This window comes from Camellia sinensis, chromosome 3, assembly GCF_055761805.1.
Source record: "Camellia sinensis isolate YWXY chromosome 3, ASM5576180v1, whole genome shotgun sequence".
NCBI lineage: Eukaryota > Viridiplantae > Streptophyta > Magnoliopsida > Ericales > Theaceae > Camellia > Camellia sinensis.
In genome coordinates, this window is record NC_138963.1 from 172,032,604 (window position 1) to 172,050,026 (window position 17,423).

The 17,423-nt window shown below is 35.8% G+C and overlaps 1 protein-coding gene and 2 pseudogenes across 20 annotated transcripts in view; 2 read left to right on the forward strand and 1 right to left on the reverse strand.

Annotated features, from left to right (window-relative positions):
• The first annotated feature begins 1,074 nt into the window (after window positions 1-1,074).
• LOC145822025 (secreted RxLR effector protein 161 pseudogene) lies at window positions 1,075-1,737 on the forward strand (annotated as a pseudogene).
• Window positions 1,738-4,254: 2,517 nt separating this feature from the next.
• LOC114293322 (histone-lysine N-methyltransferase ASHH1) overlaps window positions 4,255-17,423 on the forward strand; it is a 57,452-nt gene continuing 44,283 nt past the window's right edge. For 3 of the 19 annotated variants that reach the window (XM_082921435.1, XM_082921452.1, XM_082921442.1), the window contains exons 1-4: window positions 4,317-4,527; window positions 5,256-5,361; window positions 5,434-5,540; window positions 12,184-12,278. In XM_082921435.1, the coding sequence (XP_082777561.1) occupies window positions 12,276-12,278 (3 nt within the window). In that variant the 5' untranslated portion in view covers window positions 4,317-4,527; window positions 5,256-5,361; window positions 5,434-5,540; window positions 12,184-12,275. Of the gene's footprint in view, window positions 4,528-5,159; window positions 5,362-5,433; window positions 5,541-11,934; window positions 12,122-12,183; window positions 12,279-17,423 lie in introns of those variants that run through there. The other 16 variants (XM_082921450.1, XM_082921434.1, XM_082921451.1 and 13 more) reach the window with 9 other exon arrangements.
• LOC145822910 (adenylate kinase 4 pseudogene) lies at window positions 10,335-11,746 on the reverse strand (annotated as a pseudogene). Its single transcript, XR_014364767.1, has one exon. The product of XR_014364767.1 is annotated as an adenylate kinase 4 pseudogene (transcript).

Below are 17,423 nucleotides of genomic sequence, written 5' to 3' on the forward strand. Positions count from 1 at the left end.
TGACTCTAATGGGAGTTACCCTCGAAATATAGAGTGGAAGGAATCACAGGATCCTAATACAACAACCATGAATATAGGTGAATTGGTTGTCTTTCAAGATAATCAACCCGATATTCTTGAAAATCAACAAATTCAAGAACTTTTACCATAAGAGGAACAAGTGAACATAGAGCCTATAGCTTAAGTCCCAATTGAGACTACAGAATTAAGGAGATCCTCACGAGCTAGAAAGTCAGCAATTTTCTGGTGATTATTTTGTATACTCAATGGAGTCTAATTTTGACATCGGACCTAAAGATGATCCTATTTCATTTTCCAATGCCATGAATAGGGATGATTCTAAATTATGGCATGATGCCATGAAAGAAGAGTTGGAATCTATGGCTAAGAATCAAGTTTGGGAAATTGTCGAGTTGCCTAAAGTAGTTAAAGTGATTGGCTGTAAATGGGTCTATAAGACCAAGAAAGACTCAAATGGCAATGTCGAACGATATAAAGCCAGACTCGTAGCTAAAGGTTTCACTCAAAGAGAAGGCATCGATTATCATAATACATTTTCTCCGGTTTCTAAGAAGGATTCATTTCAAATTATTATGGCATTAGTAGCTCATTTTGATTTAGAGCTACAACAAATGGATGTGAAAACGACATTTTTAAATGGAGATCTTGAGGAAGAAGTATACATGAACCAACCTGAAGGTTTTTGTTCTGATAAAGATAGTCACATAGTTTGCAAGCTCAAGAAATCCATATATGAACTAAAACAAGCTTCCCAACAGTGGTATTTAAAGTTCCACAATGTTATTACTTCATATGGTTTTACGAAGAATGTTGTGGACAACTGTATATACCTCAAGGTTGGTGGGAGCAAATATATTTTTCTGGTTCTATATGTGGATGACATTTTACTTGCATCTAATGATTTGAGATTGTTGCATAATACTAAACAATTTCTTTCTCACAATTTTGAAATGAAGGATATGGGTGAAGCTTCTTATGTCATTGACATAAAGATTCACAGAGATAGGACTATCTCATAAAGCCTAAATTGAAAGAGTTTTGGAGAAATTCAAGATGAGTGATTGCACTCCTAATGCAGCACCCCTTTTAAAGGGTGACAAATTCAGTTTAAGTCAATGTCCGAAGAATGATTTGGAAAAGGAACAAATGGTTAGCATTCCCAATGCGTCTGCCGTAGGCAGTTTAATGCATGCTTTGGTTTGTACACGACCTGACATTGCATTTGCAGTTGGGATGCTTGGAAGATACCAAAGTAATTCAGGAATGGAACATTGGAAAGCTGCAAAGAAAATCATGAGGTACTTAAAGGGAACCAAGAACTACATGCTTACTTAAAAGCATGTTGACTGTCTTGAGGTGGTTAGATATTCAGACTCGGATTTTGCGGGTTGTCAAGATTCCAGAAAATCCACTTTAGGATATGTTTATCTGCTAGCAGGCGGTGCTATTTCAGGGAAGAGCGCCAAAAAGACGATAATTGCATCGTCAACAATGGAAGCAGAGTTTATAGCCTGCTTTGAAGCAACCTCACAGGCTATTTGGTTAAGGTATTTTATCACAGGGCTTCGAATTGTGGATTCAATTTCTAGGCTATTAAAGGTTTACTATGATAATTTCGCTGCGGTTTTCTTCTCTAACAACAACAAAAGTGGTAGCCGAAGCAAGCATATTGACATAAAGTATCTTGCTATTCGAGACCGTGTTAAGAAGCAATAAGTCAGCATTGAGCATATTAGTACCGATATGATGATTGCAGATCTCATGACCAAAGGTCTTTCTGTAAAGGTATTTTCAAAACACGTTGAGGGCATGAGACTGATTGGTTAGCTCAATAATTTTTCTAGTTGCTGTTTTATTTTGTTTTGTCATGACATTTTGATTATTTTTAGTGAAAAGCATCATTTTGTGCACCTAAAGTATTTGTGAAGCTATGCAGTCCATTGGGACTATTGATCCATAGGGATTATTGGACCTAGAATAACTTATTAGAAGTTATTCATAAAGAATGACACCACATAAAATTGAGAGTATGATACAATGTAATACATGGAAGGAAATACTTAATTGATAGAGTATAACCGCCATGATTCGTGTATTATACCTCTAAGGTTTGGGTATTTTTATTTAATGGCCATCATCAGTTTGTTAGTTACCCGATAGTCAACAACGTGTGTTATATGTGCCAAGTGGAAGAATGTAAGAATATCCATAAAGTGGCCCATATGCCACATGTTTGTTTTATTTGTTTATTTATATTATATATATTTAATTGGTTTAATGACTAATGGGTAACTAATGTCCGTTCACTATCCCATATGGTGGTTTCATGGGACTTTACAACTTTCCTGATGGTGCGAAGTTATAAGGAGTTACATTGGATATGGGTCCAAGCCTATCTATATATATGTCTGTGATACAACTTTCCTGATGGTGCGAAGTTATAAGGAGTTACACTTGGATATGGGTCCAAGCCTATCTATATATACGTCTGTGATAGCCATCAAACATAGATGTTATTTTGCGAATAGAATAGGTTTGAAACTCTGTCCCTTTTACTTTTCTCATATGGTTCTGTAAAAGTGTTCTGTGAGTGGGTTTTTTATACATTCAAGATTTGATCATTAAAGAATAAAGATTCAAAGGCTTGAATATGATGACAGGAGATATTCTTCTTTCTGAATTAAAATTATTTTAATTCTCACAGCTCCATCATACATTTTCTAAAAAAATCAACTATTTCAAAAAATTTGGTTATAATTTTCTTTCTACTTTAATAAAGCAAGACCTTATGACTAACATAATTTGAATTCACAACCTACTTTTACGGATTGTCAAACAGCGATGATACAAGGAAAGAGTTAGGGGGAGAGAATAAGGTAGAGATAGTTAATATAGAGACAACTAATTTATACAAGAAACTAAATATGACTCAAATACAAGGATTATGGCTTCGTTTGGAAAGTTAGGTTGGCTTTTTAATTTTTTTAGTTATTTTAACATCGGTTAAAAAGTTTGTTTGTATTGATTTTTTTAACTTTTGTAAGAGAAAAAGTAAAATGTTTACGATTTGGAGATAACATTTTGTCTTATTAATTTTTTAACCTATTTTATTTTTTCGTGATTAATTTAGCTAAAAAACCAACCCAACGTTCATGCCAAACAACACCTATGTCACTATAAATTACAATAAACAAGGAATGAAGGGAATCGACAAAAACATTTGGACAAATACCCTAATAATTATTTTGTTAAAAGTGGATTTGATATTACAATTTTGAGTAATATAATCTTTTAAATTATATTTATTTTTATAGTTTTTGTTAAAAAAAAAATTAAAAGTTGAAATTATGGTCCAAATCCCCTATGTTCAAACAAAGTTGAATGAACAATGATTATGCTCTTACATATGTTCCCAAATATTAACAAAATGAATCCAACAGCGTAGTATTTCTCCTATGAAAATTATGCTCTTAGTTGGCGCGATGATTTTTTTTTTTTTTTTTTCTGTGCCTAAAATCAAAATGTTAAGGGCCTGTTTATAGATACATTTTTTGTTTTTGTTATTATTAATTTTTTGTTAGTTAGAAAATAGTTGCTTCAGTTTTAGCCACTTGAATTTTCAAATTTTTTTTTTTATTCTCATCAAATGAATAGTATCTAGAAAAGTATATTGCAATTGATTTATTGGAAAATATATTTTAAATCTGTTATTTTTTTATTTTATTTTTTGTATTTCATTTTGTAAAGAAAAGAATTATATATTTTTTATTGTAAAAGTAAATAATGAAACCATAATTTAACTTAATTTATCATAAAAAGTGTATTTTTTTTTCACTTGAACGATATCATTTTTCCCCGCATTCAAGCAAAAAAGGGTGATTATTAATAATTTTTATAGCAATCACACTTTAACTTAATTTTCCCAATAAATTACATTTTGGTCTAATTATTTAAATTTTTAAATAAAAAAACCTAAATGGGTCAAAGTCCTAGTTTTAGAGATGACAAAATTATCCAACTCGATTATATTTATTTCAATTTGATTTTAATAAAAGAAGTATGTGAAAGCATTGATAAAGTAGGGTAAAGTATATAAATAGATAGGTCAAAATTGCAAAAATAAAGTAAAATACAAAATTATATTATTAAAATAGTTAAGTTTAAAACATAGAATTATCGTGCAAATTCTGAAACCCGACCCGGTTAACATCCATACCCGGCCCCTTCTTCATAAATTTGAACCCGTGCATTAGGTGGAAATCGAATTAATACGACGTCGTGGCGTAGAGAATCACAGATTTGCTCTGAAGGTGCCAGCATAAATTTGCCTCCGCTCCCAAATCTTTGACAAGTGCCTGATCACTCCAACACCGCTCACCGAAAACTCTCTCTCTCTCTCTCTCTCATGCAAAGCAAAAGCACTCTCATAAACCACAAACCCTAGCCAGTCCAAGCATTCCGCCCAAAGTTATACATTGGTATAATCTTCCATCTCAGAGTTTCAAAGTGAGCTCTTCTTCAATTCATTTATTTGAATTTCATATATCTGAATAGATTGCCATTGAATTTCAAGTCCAGTCACAATGTTTGATGTTGATTGATAATCGCTAGCTACAACTTTAAAAGGATTAATCACTTCCTATCACTATATATACCAGCAAAAGATTGGTGTATAATAATTTCATTGTTCTTTGACATGATTATTTTATAAAACCATCATTTGATTCTGTGTAGTAAAGCTCTGGGATTAACAACCACATGATTCAAAGTGATCCTACACTTCACAGAAACTATGTGTGTGTCCATTGACATGATATCCATGTTATAGTTACATGAGCCTGTGATTTTATTCATAGAAAGAATAATGGTTTGTAGGTGGGGTTGTGCTATGCGTATCTATATGAATTGGTTTAATCCACAAATGTAACAAGAAGAACAACCCAGATCGTTTTAAAATTTGATCAATTGTATAGTTTTACTCATTTTCTTTTTAGGGTTTTAACTCCTACAGTGAAGATCATTAATTAATATTTCAGAGTTGATTTCCTGGTAATTTACCAAGTTAAGATCCTTTTAGTATCTTTGTTAGTACGTGGTTGTGTATACATGGATATGTAGATGTTTATTTTCTCTGATAGCAGTTAGGAAGAATGGAGCGGTTAGAGTTCTTATGCATTCTATATGAACGATGTTGAACTGAGAATTACTAGTTCAATGTAACTGTTGAATTTCAGTGGAATTCTTACTTTCACACCTCGACCAAATGGCCAAGCGCACATATATGGTAGAATGAGATGATCAACGGAAAAAAGGAAATAGGCTGGATTAAGACTTAAGTTGGTCAGTAATGGTATGATTATACTAATTATATTTTTGGGTCACACAGGCGTTTAATTGGTGACTATTTTGTAGGTTTTAATTTGGAGGATATTCAATATAATGCTGGACACTGCATTTTAGCATTATTTTGAACTGTCGATACAACAATTGCTTAGAGAAGTGAGTTAAGACTTTCAATGGTATGTTCTGCCTTTTCAGTATAGATGTAAACTACTGAACCTTATTTATTTATCTATTTTCTTTCTGTATGCAATAATGGGTTTTCTTCAACACTCATTGAACTGTTATGGTCTATATTAAAATGTTTGTTAGCACCAATCCTCTTGCCTCTATGTCAAATGTTTGACTTTATCAGGGAAATATGTATATGACTGCATTGTCCTGCATTTATGGCTTTTCGATTCTCCATATGCATTGACAAAATTTCTAGTAGCACAGGATCCAAAGCTGTAATGTTGTAATTAGGGGGTTGGTTAACCAATATACATTTTTAAAAAACAAGGGCTTTTTTACACTTTATTCCCAAACTATGTGAAAGCTTTGTTGCTAAACATGTTTTTTGAAAGCATGTTTAGCAATTATGCTTTTAAATTTCCTTGTTTTGAAGTTAGATTTAGAGTAGAAGTTTGTTAATATGAAATGTATTGAAAATATGGATGCTAACAATCCTTTTTTTTATTGAAATTGTTGTTACCAATCACATTGTCACAAGAGTTTGAGTAACATAGGAAAAATTGAGGCCTTTCATTGCGTTGCACGGGCCTCTCTTGATCTGGCCTCCTTCCATCACTAGAACTATCACTTTCTCCTCTAGATGGTTGATTTAATTCATTCTCAACCTCCCTACCACGATCAAATTCATGCTCACTTTCATTCCTACAGTTTCGGTTATAGTTGCTTGCATAACCGTGTAAGGTTCTGAATTTGTTCCTGCAGTGCTTGAACAATTTCAACTATTACGTCTACCTCTACAACTACGATTTCCTCTTCTACCGCTTCCACCCCTTCCACTTCTTGCAGCCATGGTTTTAGCAACTTTAAATATTTTAAACACAAATGACAAGCAACCCCAAGGAAGGGATTTGCTCTGATACCAAATTGATGCAAATAGGGGCAACAAAAACAAGAAACTCTTACAGAAGGCAGCAAATAAGCAAACATATGCAACAAACAAGAAACTCTTACATAAAAACAACGCCCAATTAATACACATTAATGTGTGTTTGGGAGGGATAGATTGAGTAAACACCTAACTTTTGGCATAATACACAAAGTGGTGACCATGGGTTCAATTGTTAAGAACCTTAAATTAATTGATTATAATTGTGACATTGCTAATATTGAATGTAAAGTAGTCAAAAGGGAAAATCACTGCAATCACAAATAGGATCAAATAATCCTACACTAATGATACATTAATCATAAAATGCCCGTTGAAATGAAAATTAAACACAAATTCCCCAATGAACAAGATGTATCTAAATTTGATAATGAAACTGATTCTTTGGCATTATAAATTGAAGGACACATACTTGAACATTGCTTCAATTAGCCTTTTGGCCACGGGATTGATTACAATTCGATCTTTTGCAAGACAAAGATTTGTGATTAGCCAATTCTTCCTTGATTAAGCTTCCAATTTTTATTTTTCTTGCTTTCTCTGCTATTCGATTAGGCAAATGCCTTCTATATCCTTCCATTTTTTCTTGCCTCGTGTTTTTGCTCAATGCATGTAACCCTAGGAACCAATTGTCATGGATGCGAAAAAGATCTAACCTTTAAGTTTAATATCAACAAAAAAGGGTGATTACTAATAATTTTTGTAGCAATCACACTTTAATTTTTCACTTGAACGATATCATTTTTCCCTAAGTGATGGCATTCAAGCAAAAAAGGGTGATTACTAATAATTTTTATAGCAATCACACTTTAACTTAATTTTCCCAATAAATTACATTTTGGTTTAATTATTTAAATTTTTAAATAAAAAAACCTAAATGGGCCAAAGTCCTAGCTTTAGAGATGACAAAATTATCCGACTCAATTATATTTATTCCAATTTGATTTTAATAAAAGAAGTATGTGAGAGCATTGATAAGGTAGAGTAAAGCATATAAATAGATAAGTCAAAATTGCCAAAATAAGATAAAATACAAAATTATATTATTAAAATAGTTGAGTTTAAAACATAGAATTATTGTGCAAAATTTGAAAACCCGACCCGGTTACCATCAATACCCGACCTTTCTTCATAAACTTGAACCCGTGCATTATATCGAAGGAAGGAAAGTGAATTAATACGACGTCGTGGTGTAGAGAATCACAGATTTGCTCTAAAGGTGCCAGCATAAATTTGCCTCCGCTCCCAAATTTTTGACAAGTGCCTGATCACTCCAACACCGCTCACCGAAAACTCACTCTCTCTCTCTCTCTCATGCAAAGCAAAAGCACTCTCATAAACCACAAACCCTAGCCAGTCCCAGCATTCCGCCCAAAGTTATTCGAAGTGAGCTCTTTTCCAATTCATTTATTTGAATTTCATATATCTGAATCGATTGCCATTGAATTTCAAGTCCAGTCACAATGTTTTATGTTGATTGATAATCACTAGCTAGAACTTTAAAAGGATTAATCACTTCCTATCACTATATATATATCAGCGAAAGATTGGTGTATAATAATTTCGTTGTTCTTTGACATGATTATTTTATAAAACCATCATTTGATTCTGTGTAGTAAAGCTCTGGAATTAACAACTACATGATTCAAAGTGATCCTACACTTCACAGAAACTATGTGTGTATCCATTGACATGATATCCATGTTACAGTTACATGAGCCTGTGATTTTATTCATAGAAACAACAATGGTTTGTAGGTGGGGTTGTGCTATGCGTATCTATATGAATTGGTTTAATCTACAAATGTAGCAAGAAGAACAACCCAAATCGTTTTAAAATTTGATCAATTGTATGGTTTTACTCATTTTCTTTTTAGGGTTTTAACTGCTACAGCGAAGATCATTAATTAATATTTCAGAGTTGATTTCCTGGTAATTTACTAGGTTAAGATCCTTTTAGTATCTTTGTTAGTTCGTGATTGTGTATACATGGATATGTAGATGTTTATGTAGAAATTTAATGTATAAAGAGAAATAGAGAATTGTATAGATATTGATTGTATTATTGATTGATGTATATTGTGTTATCTATTACAAATGGTGAGGGGCTCCTTATATAGGAGATGTAGTGGAGTAGGTGGTAGTAGGTGGTAGTGGTAGGTGTGTAGTAGGTGGTGGTAGGTGTAGTAGGTGGAGTAGGTGATGCTAGGTTTTAACAGCCCCCCGCAAACTCAAGGGGGATAGGAATTAACCAACTTGAGTTTGGAGAGAGTAACAAAACAAGAAAATAATCTGAAAAATAAAAAATGGATAGGAGACACTGTATGGTCGTGTCAGACCGTTGTAGAAGACTGTATGGTTATGGCAGACCGATGTAGAAGACACTGGCTCGTGTTGGACCGATGTAGAAGACAGTTTATGGGGTCATGTCGGACCGTTGTAGCAGACAATGTTGTGACAGTTGTTGTGACAGTTTACGGAGTCTTGCTGGACCCTTGTAGAAACTAACCGGAATCAATGTCGGGACAGTTTACAGAGTCTTGTCGGACCCATGAAGGAGCTAACCGGAATCAATGTCGGGACAGTTTACAGAGTCTTGTCGGACCCCTAAAAAGTCGCACCCTCAAAAGGTGTGCCCAATCTGTCAAAAGGCGTGCCATCAAAAGGCGTGCCCAATCCATAAAAAGGTGTGCCGGACATGATGGCGAGGCGCGTGACTACCTTGGCTTGCGCGCCCGTTTTGTCGTCTGGCGTCAAGTGGCGCGCGATGCGCGTATCGGCCCTGGCTATTTAAACCAAGGTTGAGGCGGAGGCTGTGCAAACCAGTCTGAAACCGCCGAACATTTGCATTCTGAAATACTCTGTAAACACTCTGTAACCAATCCTTCTCTGAAAGTACCAGTCGGAAATCGCTGCTTCGCTGAAACACTCAGCAACCCAAAAGCATGGCCTCTTCTTCCCGTCCAGCTACCCAGAACATGGCCTCCTCTTCCCGTGGTCTGCTTACGCTCTTTCCAGAGAAATAACTGGTGCGGTGGCCAGTGAACCTCAACCAAACACCTCTGGTTTTGCTCCGTTGAACTTTCCGATGCGGTCTGTGGAGCAAAAAATGGCGGTGCAAACTGATATTGAGGCCAATCAGTATACTTTGAAGTCATGTGTGGAGACCATGACGGCGGTCACAAACTTGTCGCACCGGCTTCAGAGTAGGACAAATGAGGTGCAACAGTTAAACGCCCAACTGGCTCTGCTCCAACGCATGTATAAGGATGCGCGAACAGAGATAAGTGTGCTAAAGGCGGAAAACAAGGAGCTGAAGCGGAAGGCCACCGTTATGTTCCGATTTGGAGGTCCGCCATATGCTGCAGTGGAGGAGCAGGGAGTAGTGATCGTGCCCAGTGGAGTGGGAAACACGGAGGCAACACCGGCAAGGGCCGTCCAGGACGGAGGCAAGAGGAAGAGACCGGCGGCAGAGTAGAGAAGAAAAAATCCTGCCTGTGGATGTGGTTGTTTTGTGTGTTTTTTTTTTTTTTTTGGTGTAAAATGCTGATCGGGGTTGATCCCGGCATAAAGAAATGACAAGTTTGTAAAATGTTGTTTTTTTATTTTTTATTTTTTATTTTTTATTTTTTTTGTATTTTGGGAGTGTTGTGTTGAAAAAATAAAAATAAAATGAAAGAAAACAAGGGAGAAAGAAAATAGATAAAAAAATATTTATAGATGGATTATATGAAAAATATCAGTGTGATTGTTTCAAAATAAAGTGGGGTTATTTAAAAAGGAGGAAAAGTGATTTGGGAAAAATAAATAAAAAATAAGTGATTTTAAAATCAAATGGAGGAGAGTTTGAGTAATAGAATATAATAAAAAGATATATATATATATATATATAAAATAAAGAAGGTGGGGAACAACATGATAAGGGTGTATTTTAAAATGATAAATAAAAGAAAGTTGAAGACAACATGATACCGGTGTGTATGGATGTGATAATGAGAGTGAAACAAACTTGGTGAGTGTGATTAAATAAATAAAAGAAGAATGGGTGTGCTTTCCTTAGTGCTCCTCTCTCTGCCTTCAAAGTCGAGATTGGTCCTCTGAAAAGGTTCTAACCATGTGCCACAAAATTGGCCCCACCATTATTTGCCTGATAGATAGATGGCTGGAAGCCCTTGACAACACCAGCACCACATATGGCACCAAGGCACTGCATCACTATGTAGAAAACAGCCCTTGTTAGGGACAGCTTCCTTGCCAGAAACAATCCAAAGGTCACTGCTGGGTTAATATGTCCTCCTGAGATACCAGCAGTGCAGTAGACAAGGGCAAAGATCATACCACCAAAAGCCCCATGTTTTTCAAGCATCTCATCAAGCTTCTGTGCTTGGACCACAGTCCTTGGAAATCCATCAAGGATGAAACCCTTTTGACACGAAGGCTTTTTCAAAGCTTCATCGATTATCCCAACAACTAAGTCATCGGAAACAAGTTCTCCCTTGTCCATAGCCTCTTTGGCCATAATCCCAAGAGGAGTTTTAGCAGCAACAGCAGCCCTTAGCATATCACCAGTAGCCAAGTGGCATAAGCAGTACTCATCCTTAATAATTGGTGATTGGGTACCTTTTCCAGATCCAGGTGGGCCGACGAGAATGAGGCGTTTGTCTGGTTTGGTAGAACACTTCATGCGACGCAAGAGCTCGGTCATGAGATCTACTGAAGGAATGTCCTCCAAACTCGCCATTGTCGACCTTCCTAGGGTTTCTCTCTCTCTACGTGTACTATGATACCATGTATTTTTTTTTTTTTTTTTTTTCCAGAACTGTGTTTTTCTCTCCCTTTAGAGACTGAACTAAACTGTAGTAGAAAGAAAAGGTTGAGAAGGTGGTGTAGAGAGAAACCGAAGAGAGAGTTGCCGAGAGAGAGAGGTTGCCCTCTTCATCTCAGAGAGAGTTTATGCATGTTGTGTGTGTGTGTGGCTACTGTGTGTCTGTGGAGAGAGACCCAGCTAGAGAGAGATGAGAATGGTTGATCTTTGTATGTAGAGAAGTCGCCTCTGGTGGCGGCGAACTGGAAGCTATATGTATTGATAGAGATGACAGCGGAATAGGTTGAGGTCCGACGGGCGGCTAAGGTGAGGTTGCCACCCGCCGGGGAAGCGAAAATACTAGGTTCTAAACCTGCTCTGATACCATGTAGAAATTTAATGTATAAAGAGAAACAGAGAATTGTATAGATATTGATTGTATTATTGATTGATGTATATTGTGTTATCTATTACAAATGGTGAGGGGCTCCTTATATAGGAGATGTAGTGGAGTAGGTGGTAGTATGTGGTAGTGGTAGGTGTGTAGTAGGTGGTAGTAGGTGGTGGTAGGTGTAGTAGGTGGAGTAGGTGATGGTAGGTTTTAACAGTTTATTTTCTCTGATAGCAGTTACGAAGAATGGAGTGGTTAGGGTTCTTATGCATTCTATATGAACTATGTCGAATTGAGAACTACTAGTTCGATGTAACTGTTGAATTTCAGTGGAATTCTTACGTTCACACCTCCACCACATGGCCAAGCGCATATATATGGTAGAATGAGATGCTCTACAGAAAAAAGGAAATACGCTGGATTAAGACTTAAGTTGGTCAATAATGGTATGATTATACTAATTATATTTTAGGGTCACACATGCATTTAATTGCCGACTATTTTGTAGGTTTTAATTTCGAGGACTTTCAATATAATGCCGGACACTGGATTTTAACTGTCGATACAACAATTGCTTAGAGAAGTGAGTTAAGACTTTCAATGGTATGTTCTGCCTTTTCAGTATAGATGTAAACTACTGAACCTTATTTATTTATTTTATTTATGTTTACAATAATTGTTTTTCTTCAAAACTCATTGAACTGTTATGGTCTTTATTAAATGTTTGTTAGCATCAATCCTCTTGCCTCTATTTCAAATGTTTGACTTTATATGGGAAATATGTATATAACTGCATTGTCCTGCACTTATGGCTTTTAGATTCTCCATATGCATTGACAAAATTTCTGGTAGCACAGGATTCAAAACTGTAATGTTGTAATTAGGGGGTTGGTTAACCAATATACATTTAAAAATATACATTTTTAAAAAACAAGGGCCTTTTTACACTTTATTCCCAAACTATGTGAAAGCTTTGTTGCTAAACACGTTTTTTGAAAGCATTAAATTTCCTTGTTTTGTAGTTAGATTTAGAGTAGAAGTTTGTTAATAAGAAATGTATTGAAAATATGGTTGCTAACAATCCTTTTTTTTATTGAAATTGTTGTTACCAATCACATTTTTTTTATTGAAATTGTTGTTACCAATCACATTTTCACAAGAGTTTAAGTAATATAGGAAAAATTAAGGCATTTCATTGCGTTGCACAGGCCTCTCTTGATCTGGCCTCCTTCCATCACTAGAACTATCACTTTCTCCTCCAGATGGTTGATTTAATTCTTTCTCAACCTCCCTACCACTATCAGATTCATGCTCACTTTCATTCCTACAGTTTCGGTCATAGTTGCTTGCATAACCGTGTAAGGTTCTGAATTTGTTCCTGCAGTGCTTGAACCATTTCAACTATTACGTATCTACCTCTACGACCACGATTTCCTCTTCCACCCCTTCCACCTCTTGCAACCATGTTTATAGCAACTTTAAATATTTTAAACACAAATGGCAAGCAACCCCAAGGAAGGGATTTGCTCTGATACCAAATTGATGCAAATAGGGGCAACATAAACAAGAAACTCTTACAGATGGCAGCAAATAGGCGAACATATGCAACAAACACGAAACTCTTACAGAAGATACCTGAATTTGGTAGTATTCCAGATCTAGACAACAAGGAAAATAGTGGCTTAACTGCTAGCCTCTTCACCTATAGAGTAGCGATAGAGGGATTGGTAGGTGCTACGGGGTTGAATCCTCAAACCCTAGCCTCCAAATATTTAAAAGCCTAGCTGGTTTGAGAGCTCTGAGCTGAGATCTATATTTTTCTTCAGCAAAAATCCCCTTTCTCTACATATCACTCTCCTTTTATAGAAAGTCAAGAGACTTCTTCGAGAAGCTGACTCAAAACTTGCAAATAAACCTCCCAAAAATATAAAATATATGTCTAACACTCTCAAAACATTACTTATCCAACAAAAATACACAAAAGTCCCAAAAAAGATCCTCACACAGTTTTATACTTAAGGCTTAACACCTTAAAATGACAAAAAAAAAAACCCTTCACCAAAGATAGCCATAATTATTATGCTATACACATATTTATATGGTTTGCATCAGCATGTAACCCTAGGAACCAATTGGCAGTATGTATTGATATACAAGGATGATCCCAATAATTTACTCTCACCATTTTATGAAGTTTTTTTATTGTTATTTTTATTTTTTTTTTCTTTTCTCCCTGATTAATAGGTCATGCATTACAATAAAAAAAAATCTCATGTATTGAGTTCTGCATTCTTTAACTTTTTGTTGATAGATGTTTCTTAAAACTGCAGCAAGCATGCTTGTCTGAATTGTTATACAACAATAACCTCAATAGTTTACTCAATAAGGAGCAATCTAGGGAAGAAAGTAATAAGTTGCATAGACATCTCAAGTCAGATTAAGAAGCTCATCTTTGCTGTGCTAGTCCAATTTTCATGCTTTTAACTGTTGTATAATCACCCTCACCTAATTAACCTCAAGTAATTAAATTACAACTTTTGCTTAAATTGGAAATAATTAACATCATTTGACACTATAAGTAAGTTAATAAAGTTGTAGTTTATATAATTACCTTTTCAATTAAAACAAACTACAGCAAAATGAAAAGGCAAAATATTAACCCCTTTATTGCTCCAAATTAAAGTTTTCCTACAAGTAAACAAATTGAACATCAAGGGCAAGCAAATCATAATACAAATAGGAACCTTAAATTAATTGATTATAATTGTGACATTGCTGATATTGAATTTATAGTAGTCAAAAAAGGAAAATCACTGCAATCACAAATAGGATCAAATAATCCTACACCAGTGATACATTAATCATAAAATGCCCATTGAAATGAAAATTAAGCACAAATTCTCCAATGAACAAGATTTATCTAAATTTTATAATGAACCTGATTCTTTGGCATTATAAATCGAATGACACATACTTGAACATTGCTTCGATTAGCCTTTTGGCCACGGGACTGATTACAATTTGATCTTTTGCAAGACAAAGATTTGTGATTAACCAATTCTTCCTTGATTAAGTTTCCAATTTTTATTTTTCCTGCTTTCTTTGCTATTTGATCAAGCAAATATGCCTTTTACATCCTTCCATTTTTCCTTGCCTCTTGTTTTTCTTCAATGCATGTAACCCTAGGAACCAATTGTCATGAATGCAAAAAAGATCTAACCTTTAAGTTTAATATCAACGGAGAGTTTTTGTTGTAATGCGTTTTACCCTTTAAATCTTACTTTCTTCCAAGTATTCGACAGCTCAGTGATGATCTGGAGAATCGTTTTAAACACCACCCCCCCCCCCCCCCCCCCAAAAAAAAAAAAAACCCTCTTTGTAAGCAAAATTACAATTGGCCCAGCATGTCATGACATTTATAAGGCTTTTCTTGTTCACTGAAGAGTTTTTGTTGAAATGGGTTTATGCCTAAATTGTACGGACACAACACGGACACGTCAACACACCAATTTTCAAAAAATGGAAAACTCAGGTGGGAGACATGTACAAAATATATAATTTTATATATTTATTATATGGTATATATATGAATATATCATTCAAAAATAATAAAAAAATTTAATAATAACACAAATTTTTATAAATTTATATTGTTTTTCTTTTATTATTAGATAAGTTATTTTGTTTAAACTAATAATTAATTTCATGTATCTAATCAATGGATACGTGTGTTTAAGCAATATATGTTTGTGTCCTCCAAGTGTCCGGATCTATTTTTTTTTTATAAAAAAAAAAAAAGGAAACATTTTGATGAGGGTTGGACAAATGTCAAGTGTCGGACAAATGTCGGGAATTATCCAACACGTGTCGGTGACCGACACAGACAAGACACGGACACGCCACCTTCTTAGAAGTATCTATGTTTCTTAGGTTTATACCCAACAAATCTTACTTTCTTGGAGAATTCAACAACTCAATGATGATCTGGAATCCTAGTGTGTCAAGACATTTATGAGGCTTTTTTTGTTCACCAAAAAGTTTTAAATGAAAATTGTTCCTTATTTTAAGTGCTTATAAGGGTTTTCTCCTCAAAGGGAAAATGCCCCCTCTCAACCCCCTCCTTGGTCTCTTGATTGAGAATCTATGCTTGTAAACCCTAAACTAAAATAATAAAGAATAAGTACCACAAAACTTATAAGCCGATCTATGAAAATACAAATAACACCACAACAATAGAGAATCATGGCCTTATAGTTTCCTGCATAAGCCCAACAGGCCTTCATATGATATTCAATTTAAGATCTACCAACAAGATAACTAAAATGCATAAGACACGCAAAAAGGCACATTACCGTCTAAATGCAAGATATAAAATATATCGATTAAAGTATAACCATACATGTGTCCACTTCAAACTACAAGTGGAGAAATAGAAATTTATCCAATAAAAATATTTAGGTCACCAATTTTTATCTTCAATTAGACAATGTTCAACCAGGGCCTTTGGCTAATGGTTGTGTAATATTTTATGTATTATTGATTGATGTATTGTGTTGTGTATATTACAAATGGTGAGTGGCTCATTATATAGGAGAGGGTGAGCGTAGTAGGTGAGGAGTAGGTGAGGAGTAGGTGATGGTAGGTGATGGTAAATTGGTGGTAGGTGATGGTAAATTTTAACAGCCCCCCGCAAACTCAAGGAGGATAGAAACTAACCAACTTGAGTTTGGAGAGAGTAACAAAACAAGAAAATACATAAAAATAAAAGAGGATAAGAGACACTGTATGGTCGTGTCAGACCATTGGTGAAGACACTGGATGGCGGTGTCATAACGTTGTAGAGGACACTGTATGGGGGTGTCATAACCATGTAGAGGACACTGTATGGTGGTGTCATAACGGTGTAGAGGACACTGGATGGCGGTGTCAGACCGATGTAGAAGACAGTTTATGGGGTCATGTCGGACCGTTGTAGCAGACACTGTTGTGACAGTTGTTGTGACAGTTTACAGAGTCTTGCTGGACCCTTGTAGAAACTAACCGGAATCAATGTCGGGACAGTTTACAGAGTCTTGTCGGACCCTTGTAGAAACTAACCGGAATCAATGTTGGGACAGTTTACAGAGTCTTGTCGGACCCATAAAGGAGCTAACCGGAATCAATGTCGGGACAGTTTATGGGGTCATGTCGGACCGTTGTAAAAGTGGCACCCTCAAAAGGTGTGCCCAATCTGTCAAAAGGCGTGCCATCAAAAGGCGTGCCCAATTCATCAAAAGACGAGCCATCAAAAGGCGCGCCAGACACGCGGCGATGCACGTGATCGACAGTGCATGTGTCGGCCTCTTCGTCAGTGTCGATATAAACCAATGCGGAGGCTGTGGAAACCAGTCTGAAACTCTCTGAACATTGTCATTTTGAAACACTCGGTAAAGACTTTGTATCCAACCCTTCTCTGAAACATCTGAACAATGGCCTCTTCTTCCCGTTCAGCTACCCAGAATACGGCATCTTCATCCCGTGGTCTACTCACTCTCTTTCCCGACCTCAATGAGTCAACAAGAGAGATAACTGGTGCGGTGGCACTGGAACCTCAACCAAGCGCCCCGGAGTTTGCTCCGTTGAACTTTCCGATGCGGTCTGTGGAGCAAAGAATGGCAGTGCAGTCAGATGTGGAGGCCAATCAGTATACTTTGAAGTCATGTGTGGAAACCATGACGGCGGTCACAAACTTGTCGAACCGGCTGCAGA